We start from the raw sequence: 12,626 nt of genomic DNA on the forward strand, positions 1-12,626 counted from the left end.
TCGTTCGTTCCCGTTTTTTTTTTTTTCAAACCCCGCGTCATTCTTTATCACCGCTTCCTTACGCCGGATGTGTTTGTGTGTGTTCTCTTACGAGCTAACAAAGAAACGATAGTGTTCTCTCATTTTTTTTTTCTTTATTATTATTTTATTTTCTTGTTTTTAAACGCTGCGCCGTGTCGCACGCCGTCTTAAATCGTAGTATAAATCCCCCTTTATTTATTTATTTTTTTAAATTTTTTATTTAAGTTGTCGTCGATTTTTACTTACTAAGTGATACGGATAAGAAAATTCACTGGCATTGTTTTGAATCGTCTTGGCAGTTCATTTGTGTGTAGGTATTATTTTACTTAGTTTCTCTCTTTCCTCTCTTTTTTTTTTCTTCAGTTTTTACGGAATATTTATGTGTGCGCTTTGCTCTTAATCGTGTTCTCTTTTGTCTGCTTTGTTTTTATTTTTTTTTTTATTATTCTTTAAGCACAATAAAAGGAGCAGTGTACCCTTCTTCAGCTTCTCTCTCTTTTGTTTGTATCTTTCCCTCCCTCTCTCTCTCTCTCTCTCTCTCTTTCTTTCTCTCTCTCTTGGTTTTCCATCGGAGTTGCCTGTTAGTGGAACCATGACCGAACGAGAAATCGTTTGGCGGCCATGGAACTTGTACCAGGAACTCGATTTATTCTTTAACAAACTCAAACGCTTCGACGGTCCTCGATGCTCTGTATTTTTTATGTTTTGTATCTTGCGAATGTGTACGTGTGTGTGTTTCAGTGATTTACACGCATGCACGCAGATTTAATTTCGACGAAGCCAGGTTGAAAGACGAACGTTTTTCACGCTTTAACGGAGTTCAATTCCCGAAAATTTTTCAAAGAACAAAGCGGTTTCTTTGAGAATCAAACGTAAGAGAAGAAATGATTGTAATAGGATACAAAATTGATTTTATCCCATTTCATTGGGAGTAAATAAATTAAATCGATAATTTCAAACATAAAATAATAATTTTAGTACCATGATGTCCATCATTAATAATTACACAATTTCCAAATGAAAATTTAAGATAATCACAATACCAAAATTTAAAAAAATCATCACCATAAATAGAAAAAGGAAATCAATGTTAAAAATAAAAATACAATTTCAATACCATAATTACCATCATTAACAATCTTATAATTTCTAAATGAAAATGATTAAAAATATCTACCTGACGGTAATCACAGTATCAAAATCCTCAAAAACCTCCACCATAAAAAAAAAAAAAAACTTAAAATTCACTCTACCTTCTATTCACCGTCCAGAAAGATCGTCCAAATTGCGAAGAAGAAAAAGGAAAGATAATTCCAGGCAATCCTGCGCGTTCCAGAGCGATCAGGTCAACTGCCATAGTTGCACATACGTGTATGCGTGTATGTACGTGTTGGTAGATGTGCGTGTGTGTGTCCGTTGGCGCCGTGGTGCAGGCGCGTTTTCAACGTGTCTCGCTAAGGCGTCCTCTTCGAATGACCTACATGATGAGATATATCTTATATATCGTAAAGAATACGAAGAGCATAATCCTCGTATAGTTTGCTTCCTATCGCGGTGCAGATCACCTGATAACAGGCGACTAAATGACTTTGAAGCGCAACCTCTAGCTGGACGTTCGTACGTGTTAACGTCATCGTTAGGTGAATCGTATCGCATCCGTATCGTTCGATGCGCACGAGGTTGGAGTCTTCAGGTTCGTCGTCGTCAGCACCGAAATGCCTTGCCACTGCACGATCATCCTCGTCTACCTCCGACCTACCGCCGGCAGGCTGAGCTTTTCTGAATCACGTAACGATGATGTGCGGCGCCGACATTAGGACGGTGATGGTAGCGATGATGGTGAACAGAGTAAAAATGATTAGGCACATTCTGTCGATCACCATCGCCGCGAACTTCCAGTCGTTCGTCACCTTCGAGTTCAGCTCCTCCGATTTCAGCTGATCCGTGATTATCTGAAAAATGTAGGTGGTTATGATGGGTGGTGTTCTATATTTTTTTTAAAGATTTGGAATTTGGGAATTTTCAAGACTTAGCACTTGAGACTTGGAACTTGGAATTTTCCAAAGCATGGAACTTGAGAATTTTCCAAGCTTGAAATTTTTCAATTTTTCGAACCGAAAATTTGACGATTTCCAAAACTTAGTAACTGGTACTCCAAAATTTTGAAAGCTTACCATACCTTGTATATTTTTCCAATTTCTACAAGCCAAATTAGCTAGAAATCTTAGAATGGGTAACAACTTTCAAACTGTTTGCAATTGTAGCTAGTCGAAAGCCTGCAGCCGAACATGAAGTTTCCGTTCAATATTCGGTTCATAATTATGAACACTGAAAGGTTTCCAGTGTTTGACTTCGTCATATCAGTTCTGACTCGAGAAATAGATGGGGTTTAATAATCCTGCACAAACAGTCGTACAGCAATGAATAGTTTCATGTTCGTCAGCAGACTTCGCCCGTACGCGTTCCACTACCTACGGTGATTTGTACGAAAGTTTCACCCTCTATGGGAATGTTAAAATGAACATATGTTTGTTAATACTAGACCAGAGAATTTCTCTATTTGCATTATCGAAATTGAATTATTCTGGCATTTATGTGAAAGATATCAACGTTAATTGTCATAATTACCCCGTTACTGGTATTTCTATTAATTACATTTCAAGGATGCAATTAATAAATTTTGTAACAAATAATTAGTTTATAAGAGAAATGATGTTCAATAATCAAAATATCTGAAAAAAATTCATTCCCATTCATAAGACATTTATAAAATTATTTCCATTCTTCAATAGTTTCACTATAATAAAATAAAAATAAAGTAACAAAGACAAGACAGAAATTCAATAAAAGCACCTATCCAACAAACGAATCGGATACAAGAGGAAGCTTATGGTCTAAATGTTCTTATCTCGTCATATTGATCCAAGAGTCTTCTATAAAACGAAGATATATTAGAAACATACCTTAATCTCTTTGAGGATCAGGATGAGCTCGTATCGGGCACAGAAACACGCGTTTTGAAGTATCGTTTCAACCTGGGGACCAGGCGCCTCAGGTGGATGTTGATGATGATGCGGCGTGTGACCGATCTGATGTGACCCCGGGTAAGAGGAGTGTGCCAATGGCGTTGAATGTTGATGATGCGGCGTCGTAGCATGGCTATGATGGTGATGGGGTGTCGTGTGTATGTGACTATGCCCGTGGCCCATCGTATGATGATGTGGACCAGGAGTACTGTACACATTATTCAGAAGGTTGTTGTGGGATGCCAATGCATTGTCCTCGAGGTCCAGGACATTTGCTAGGAGGGATTTGCTGCTCCTTTGATGAAGCTCCAGATCACCATATGTCTTGCTAGTACCTGTTCCAATAATACCCATATATGGAAATCAATGAAAAATTCAGCTTTCATTATGTTGTTCGATAACATCGAAGGGAATGGTAGGATTGATTGGTAATTATTTTTATTTTAAAATTGAGGTTCCTACAGATACTTCAGGGAGGCTTAGGAGTACTTTAAGAACGTAAGCAAGGTATAAGGAAGGTACAACAATTTCTATTGGCTCCATTGATTAATAAAAAAATAAAAAAAGGTAGAGAGGTATGGATACAAGGCTGGTATATTAAATAACAAAAATAGTATTGTTGATTGTAAGACTCGAAATAAGTCAGACACACAAGTGCTGTAATATTTGTTTGTGCATGTTTTACTGGTGTGAGACCGAAAGTGGTGTTTGTGTGAAACAGTTAGACACCGATATAGATAGTATTAAATGTTGTCAGTACTTGTGTCGATGCTTTTTCGTGTCACTAAATTACCGGTGACTGGAGACGGTTTCTGAGACTTCTGAGCCTCTTTCTCTTCTTTATCAGTCGGTCGTGACATACGTAGTATACAAGGCAGCCAATAAAGGAATACCACTTTCACCTGAAAATCAAATTTCGAAATGTTAGTATGATATGTAGGATATCATTTACGCCATCAAAAGACTAAGAATATAATGTTGCAGAATATAGAGGATAGTAAAATCCGTGTAAGGAGGTAGCCTAGTATCACTCGAAAGGATGAATCGAGTTAACGACCAAGGTAAACTTGAAGTGTACTTCTAAGCACATGGTCTCAAGCTAATTGAAGTCACATATACGATCATTCGCGAAACAACTACAAAGATTTCAATGTCAAGGAAACAAGGTAAACGTACTAATTCTCATCAAAATAACAGAACAAGATATTTATATTAACTAGAACTACCGACATTTGATGCACACATTTTTAAATTAAAAATAATATAGAAAATTGAATAAATAAAGGATGAAAGGTAATTTAATATATATATATCCATTTTTTATCTCGACAATAGTCAACATAAATTTTAATAAAAATACCTCGATAAAACTTGTAATTGAAAATAAGGAACTTGAAATCAATCATTTTGAGTGATTTGGTTGTTCTAGTGTTGACGTAAACTATCCAAGTATTTTTTGAAAAATATACTTACCCATTCGGACATTTCATGAGTGTCAGAATTCCGATGATGATAATTCAAAATGAGGATGGTGCTGACAACACTGCTGGCCACCATGAACATAATACAGTTGAAGTATGTACCTGTTGAAATTGAAAGATCATTTTTCATCATGAAAAATTTGTCACGACAAACGGACGTTTCGGTTCGTGTTTCAAGTCATCGATCACGTTTTCGTTATGTCCAATTCAGGCATCAGCTGTACGATTTCGAAACGTCTGCTTCAGCCATTCCTATTCAAGACGTCAATGAATGTTTGTTCCCGAACTCCACGTCTGACCCGTACGATTCGTCACTACTGTCAAGCTGCTGTTACAGTGAGTAGAATAGTTCTGACTGGAATAGGGGATCGCCAGGGAAGGACAAAGGATGTGTACAATATGCGACAGTAGAGTTACATTGCGGTGATCAGGGTATCCTGATCCAAGATCAAGTGGATCCAGCGTACGAAGATTTCAATTATGCATAAGTGTACCGGGGAATTTAGTACATCCAGATCAAATTTATTTTGAATGGAAAAATGTATCGAGTTGTAAATAAGAAATTTAGAGAAGTTTATGATTCATAATTAGCTAGACACCTATAGTAAATTTTTTATTTTTAAAATATTTAACTTTGAAAAATCAGAAATTTTAATGTCGAACCGAACAAATCTAATCAAGATCCTAAATTAGTACTAATTATCTTACGATGATTATAATTAGCTAGACTCCTATTACAACTATTAATATTTACTTTTTTAAATTGTAAAAAATAAGAAATCATGATATACTACAGAAAGCTAATCAAGAACCTAAATTATATATCAATTATCTTATAATTACATCCATAAACGAAAGGTCTGCATTAATTTCTCAACAGAATAAGAAACTCCGGAATCCTTAAAAAAAAAAAAGAATTCTAACACGTTATCATCTTTTTAAAATACGATCCAACGTGTTTAACCTGTCTCCTGTGAATTATGAATGAAGGGAGAGATCAGGATGTATCTTTTTATCTCTGGTTCTTCACTCGCCCGGCTAACCCCGCGAAAAAAGAAAATTCAACTTTATTTCGAGCGGAGGGTGACTCTGACGACACGGTGGCCGATAAAACGTAGCAGCAAAAAAAGGGTGAAAAGGTGTAAAGATTCAACGGACTTACCCAACAAAGGCACGGCGTCCGACGTAGCTGGCATTGTCTCGGCCACCATATTCAGGAACACAGTGAGGGACAAGAGAATGGTTACCCCTGCAAAAGAGGTTCGTTGGTCCAATCAGTTATCGCGTAACCATCCTACTAATCAGATGAGATTAATCGAGAACGGTTCAAGTGCTCGCAGCTGGGTCTCGGATACCCAGCAGGTGTCTCTGACCTTCCTACTTCAAACGGCTACAGATGCCATCTAATATATTGCAAATAGCTTTCGAATCTGATTGGACAGCTCCGAAAGATTATCTAACCGATTTGTAATTCATTTTCAACATTTTTGAAACGTCTCTGCAAATCGTCACACAGTAGAAACTCGCTATTTCCCTGTTATATAATCCTCTGTATCGCATACACAAATGAACTGCGAAGAAAGGACGCACTCGATAATTTCCTGTTTCTCTGAAATGCTCGCCTTCAGAGTCTTAAATGCAGGGAATTACCGATCGCTCAACGTGAAACGATTAATCGTTTTCAAAGGAATGGAAATGACATCAGCTTTGTTCTTCGAGTCTCTGGCTCGTCAGCTTCTCGAAATGTGAAACTACAATGGGCCAGGTTGATCAATAAATTCCAACGTCTCGTTGATACACGAATGTCGGTGATCGAGATCGACACGACTGTAATCTCTGGTGCATTCGATACGTTACGAGAACCCGATTGAATGTAATCACGCGAGCCGTTATAGCGTGCCTCGAAGCCTGCAAGGAATTGGAATTATGCAACTAAGCGATTTCAACTTGCCAACAGGGGGTGAGAGTAATCCGAAGGGGTAGGTGGGGTGAGATTGTAACGAAATAACGCGATGACTATGTGTACGAAATCGCTTGGTAACTCAACAATCACTTAAACTGCTGATGAAACAACCTTCGATGTTGTTTCTGTTAAATTGCTGGATAAAATTGGATCTCAGTTTCCTTAACTGGCAGCCACTGTGAAAACTTTCGAAGCTGTGTAAGAAGATTTCAGTGTTTCTGACTTGATGTTGGATTTTTGAAAATTTCTTTATTTTGGAACAATTCTTACTTTGTTATATGGCCATTTTTTAAATAAAGATTCTTATCTATTTCTTTTTAAAAAATTGAATTTATACCATTTTTAAATATATTAATCCGGGAGTAGATAAGAAGAATGTTAAATCTCGTTGCATCTCAACGGCTTATCTTCTTAACGTAACGCAAAGACACGTCGACCATTTGTTTCCAGGTACACAAGAAACTTTTGGAGACCGTATCTTCGCAGAGCTTCAGCGTTGAAGCGTAATTTCAACGATAGCAAAGCTACGTTTAATCTTTCAACAGAATAGTTATCTAACTTACCTAGAGAGAGCTTCTCGCCAGAATCAGGTGGCAAGGTGAATCCCAAAACGGCCATGCTGGCAATCAGTACGCATGGCACGATCAGGTTGAAGAAATAGTAAAGAGTCCGCCTTCTTATGATTACCACGAACGTGATATCTATGTACGGTTCCGGGCAGCAATTATAATAAATTTCGTTTCGTTTACCAGGTACCCCTGAGACGAAAGAAAATTGCACAAAATTAATTAACAAGTTGAACGAACCAAGGATCACTTGTTATGTGATATAGGTATAATAATGAAATATTAAAAATACTTCATTTTATCAAAGGCAAGTAAAATATTATTCCCTTTTATAATAATAATTAAATACCAGAGGTACTCGAAAAAGAGAAAATGTGCTGAATCTGCTTATATTTCAAACCATTTTTATTAAATGTACAAATTAATTCGATGCTCTTAATATTACGCTTTTTTAATTACAATTTTAAATTTGAATATTTTGCCACATAATTGGAGTTACCATGACCTTCTAAAAATAAATTTTCAAGTTAAAAAAAGAAAAGGCACAGAATTAATTTGTACACCTAATATACGAGATAAACAAGTAAAAAAGATGAGTTTCAGTCTATTAAAATGGTGAAACGAAAATTTTCAGAATTTTTCCCAGCAAAAAGAAACTCATTATAAGCTGTGACACAGATTTTTCATTTAGCTACAACCCTCAACGTGACACAATAAATAAAAATTTTGAAATTCAGTGGAATGATATGCACAATTATTATTCCGGCGAGTAGGTTTATCTTGAAATATTTAACAACGAGGTCAACGAAAGGGGCCCCTGTAATAATGAAGAGTGCAACAAACACAAAAGTACGAAGCGTTCAGAGCTGATGGTTTCGCTCGCAAGGGAAAAAAGCTGAGGGAAATAAAAGGCTAGCCTCCGACAACGATGACTCGACTATTTTATATGAAGAGTACTATGCACTTGAATTATCTCGAGCAACATACCGTAAGAGAGTCGGCGGCGACTTTATTTTCAAGTGTACAGCCACATTTTTCTGCGGCTCAAGTCACTTAAGATACATTTTTGCCCTCGGTCTTCGTGAGCTCTCAAACTTCCACGTTATATACGAAAATAATAAAAATATACTCGTCCATAAACAAAACGCTTCTCGTTTTTACAATTCTCGTAAAAACGAAAGTACTTTCACACGTTTAGTAAATTGATATTATCAAAAACAGTATCGTAAAAACTTTTATCAACTTATACTTTAATAATTTTCATTACTTATTTAATAATCGTATCAATTTCTCTATGTATAATTCTATTCAAAATTTGTTAGTTATGCTCGTGACACTAGAATTTATAATTTAATTGACTTTAGATTGAATTTCTAGTCAAATTGAATTATAACTTTAATTAAAGTTACCATTTGCAGACTGTAGGATTGTTCAGGGCAAAGTATGCTGAATATTACAGTTTTCATTAATTATAACAAACATAATTGGCTGAGAAAGTCATATGACAAAGGAATATTACAGTAAGTTATTCTGCTAATTTTCATTATTGTATATGTCTTATATTTATTTATTTAAGTAAGTAAAAATGTGCAAATTAATTCGAAAACGAAACATTTCTATTTTGAGGATTACAAAATTTATTAGAAATACTGAAGTGTACCAAATTTTAAATTAAAAAAAAAACACAACTGATAAACAGAAGATAAATTAACATCTTAAAAGAAAAATCTAATTTTTTGTGCAAATTTTAAGTACTCTAAAAATTTCTATAATCGAAAATAAAAAATCTAAAACCAAATGTTAACACCATATTTATTTTTCTACTCAAATGCAACCTCTTTAGAAACTCCATAGACCAAAATTGTATAATTTAATTGAATCCTAACCATCTATGAGCAACGTTAAACAGAATAATTCACTCTAAACCACGATCCTTTTATGCTTCAAATATATTCATAATGAATGTTGAAGAGATGACAACCAAAGATTAAATTGAATTTATTCAACGACGTAAAGGTATGCAAAGAAATGTTGAAAATAATAATTATATCATACGAACAGTAAGATAATTATCCGTCTACTTTTGATTGAATTTATTTTTCATTTAAAAGAAAACCAGTTCAATGGTTCTGTTAGGCTATTGACTGTTTCGGAGAATTAGTGAACAGGGCGTGTGTGTATGCTGTTTACACAAAAGTAACCATGTAAATTCGCTTGCATTGAAGGAACCCTCCATTCAGGGTAAATATTCCACGATATCCCGCAGTATGAAAGCAAATAATTCAGCTTCCAACTGCGTTAATGATGCATTATTAAACAACTGCTATTCATCGTTTAAGTGTTCCAACTCCAGGGAACTAATTTTTTTTTTCTCTATCAGTATATAAAACGAATTACACGAGTATTTTTACCTCCTTAACTGTAACTTTTAATCTTCCCTTAATTAAGAGACACCTAATCTTTATTATTCCTAATTATGAAAGTCAATAAATATCAGAGAATTGACAGTATAGAAATTTTCTACGTGTAAAATTAAAATATTTACGAAAAACAATATTAATCAACAAATAACCAAAGATCAATAGAAATTTTGGAATAAATTTCTCCGCCAAGAATTTACCACGAATTTGAGTTAATTAGTTTGACAAACTTTGCATCCAAAAAATCACGTACGATAAAGCAAATTTGCGAGGAGCGAAATAATGAAAGGAATTTGGAAGGAGAACACGAGTTTCTAATTAGTTTTCACTCTCAAGCCTCGAAAACGTTTCGACCACGTGTAACCCTCTGATGAAAATCTAGATTAGATAAAGTCCACCGGTAGTAAGATGCAACCTCTGTCGACCCGGTGAAACGATTAATCCCGGTATCCTTTGTGTCCCAGAAGTTGCGACGGATTTTAGAATTGCTAATCGTCCAGCAATTGCTTTCACGCCGTATAAACCATTCGCACGATGAAAACGATCCTTGATAAGGCTTGTAAAAACTCACCTAACAGATCCCACTCGCCGTTAGTGATGAAACTGCTAATGTCACCTCCGGACTCGTCTTGCAGTTGCAGGTCCAACTGTTGAAAATTTATAGCCATCGATTAGTGGAAAGTTATTATCACCGCACTGCGCAACAATTTTATTCATTTAAATCACTTTTTTATCTTATAAGTATCCAGAGTTTATTTTCTTCTACTTTCTAATTATTTGATTCAATTCAATTAGCCAGAAATTAAAATTAAAATTCTAAGGATATTTTATTAAGCAATAGTCTACATTATTTATTTATAAAACCATCTTGGAACCATTTTTCACATAAAATGAATTTCAAGAACTCCTTTCTTTTATTATAATAAAGGAACCAATATAAAATTTTGATATAAACTCCTGATAAATGAAATAAATAATCTTAGATAAATCTTCTGTCTGGCCAAATATGGATTCATACTACTTCCTCGTCGCTTACTCCCTCAATTATTCGATCAGTAAAAGATTAATTAGGAACATGAAATTTTTTAATAAAATAAATAAAATGATCGAGAAGAAATCTATAACATCCAAGATCTAGCTAATATTCGTGTATTAAATCAAATGCAACATTGAAGAGCGTCGTATATTAAGCTTTCCCTGTTTCACCCTTTCCTTCTCTTCCTCCCCAACTCCTCGCTACTTCGTCCTGCTTATTGTCCTCCTTAATGAACCTTCAAGCATTCTCGAATTCCGTCGCATCGCATTCGTAATTCGCATCCTCAATTTTAATTATTCAGAACGATCACCAACGACAAATGAAGATGACTTCTACATTTTCGGCATCTTGCATCAGTACTAATATCTTAACCCTTTCATATTCTAACTTTCATCAATAAAAGAATTTAATAATATTTTTAATATTTCTGAAGCGAATAAAATATTTTTCATAGTTTAATACACTGGTTAAATGGAAGTTTGTTAACATACTTCAGAAAGTATGCAAAGCCTCCATTTTGCAGAAATTACACAATTTTGCGTGGTTCTTTTTTTTTATTATTACGAAAATGGTCACAAAAGATGTTCCCTGAAGAATTTTCGTACGCTCTGGCGGGTCATTGTATTAACCAAGTAAAACGACTAGCGAGAAACTGAATTACTGTGAATTCCCTGCACCCCGTTCTGTTTCGTTTATTGTTACACGAAATGCTCGTTCCATAATTCAGGAATTTTCAGGAATCCTTTCAAAATAATGTCTCCCGGAAGCGTTACGGCATTTACATCTGGCTGCGTTAAAAGGACCGCCACACGCTCGGTCATATTTGCGGAATTAATGGTTTGTAGAATTTAATAAAGCTTCTTTCAATGCCGAGAAATGTTAATTCAATTACGTTTGACTTGGACTTTCAACTACGCTCGATTTAACCATTCGGATAATCATCGCTGCTTTTACAATTGAAATTCTCCAAATGAAATAATTTTAATCACAATTTTATATTTGCTTATGAGATCAACAGAAATATTTTATTTTAAATAAAAGTATGAAAGGAATAATTGAAAAGTTCAAATGATAAATGGCACAAGTGATAAAATAAAAAATTTTCAGTATAAATAAAAGAAAATTCACGTTTGTTTATTTTGTCATTTATAGACTTCCAACTATCCTCTTTAGACTGCACTAATATCTTTTTCTTTTATTTTTTATTTTCAACGTTGTAGCTTACCTGAAAGCCGTCGTATGTCCAGGAACCGAATTTCATCTCGCACCGTTGATCGTCGAATGGAAACCAGGTAATGTCTATCTTGCAAGTGCTCTTGAATATACCTGGTGGTACGTACAAGCAAGTTCCATTGTTCTTGACGACGACGTTCGTCGGATAAGTACCGTCGAACCCTTCGTCGGCGCTGTAACGAACAAATCGTTAACGTTAAACGGGGTTCGATTGATTTTCCCCCCATTTTTCTTTTTTCTAAACAATATCCTCGGTATTCTTTAACACTCGATCAAGATTAAAAATAGACCGACGTACGCTGCGGCACCTGAAGCGTAGACACCTGAAGGATATCCGATGAATATTCAAGGTAGGTAGATAAAATCAAGTCAAGTTTATAAAAAATAAATGGACAATGTTTGAAAGGAATAGAATGTTCGAATGAGAAAATTTTACTTAATTTTACGTATTATTGAAAATGATAAATAATAATGTTGAATAGATATTATTGCGTTATCAAGTTTCCACACGAGCTGAATAGAGGGTAAATAAAATCTCTAGGCTGAGATAAAATACTTCTTTCATTCTGACTCTTTTGTCTCTAACGATGCTTTGTTCTCGGTTGCAGGTGTTTCCGAAAATTAAAATATTGAATTACCACTGCATCTTGTTACGAATTTAGTTTCACCCTGAAATTGATTTATCGCTACCTAGAGTGCACTAAAACGCAGTAAATTCAATGTTACTTTCTTGTAAGCTTTAAAATTAAATTAAGAAGTTTTAGAGAAAGTACAATAAAATTCTGGTTATCTAAAAACCACCAATTTAAAATATTTAATTGAAAATTTCCTTTATTTGAATTTATTTAAATATTGAAAGGGGATCTTTTAATTGTCAAAA

The 12,626-nt window shown here is 34.9% G+C and overlaps 1 protein-coding gene across 6 annotated transcripts in view; it reads right to left on the minus strand.

Moving 5' to 3' along the window:
- Positions 1-12,626, minus strand: part of LOC114871267 (neuronal acetylcholine receptor subunit alpha-7-like) — a 149,203-nt gene that overhangs the window by 17,332 nt on the left and 119,245 nt on the right. For 2 of the 6 annotated variants that reach the window (XR_006829841.1, XR_006829845.1), the window contains 8 exons: positions 11,739-11,919; positions 10,049-10,124; positions 7,055-7,249; positions 5,691-5,777; positions 4,521-4,630; positions 3,808-3,949; positions 2,985-3,382; positions 1,275-1,973 (listed from right to left, as the gene is read on the minus strand). Coding sequence is in view for 1 of the 6 variants with exons in the window: in XM_029176952.2 (XP_029032785.1) it covers positions 1,806-1,973; positions 2,985-3,382; positions 3,808-3,949; positions 4,521-4,630; positions 5,691-5,777; positions 7,055-7,249; positions 10,049-10,124; positions 11,739-11,919 (1,357 nt within the window). In the remaining 5 variants the exon portion in view is untranslated. Of the gene's footprint in view, positions 1-1,127; positions 1,974-2,984; positions 3,383-3,807; positions 3,950-4,520; positions 4,631-5,690; positions 5,778-7,054; positions 7,250-10,048; positions 10,125-11,738; positions 11,920-12,626 lie in introns of those variants that run through there. The other 4 variants (XR_006829843.1, XR_006829842.1, XR_006829844.1 and 1 more) reach the window with 4 other exon arrangements.

The sequence above is a fragment of the Osmia bicornis genome, chromosome 10 (genome assembly GCF_907164935.1).
Source record: "Osmia bicornis bicornis chromosome 10, iOsmBic2.1, whole genome shotgun sequence".
In the NCBI taxonomy this organism is placed as follows: Eukaryota; Metazoa; Arthropoda; class Insecta; order Hymenoptera; family Megachilidae; genus Osmia; species Osmia bicornis.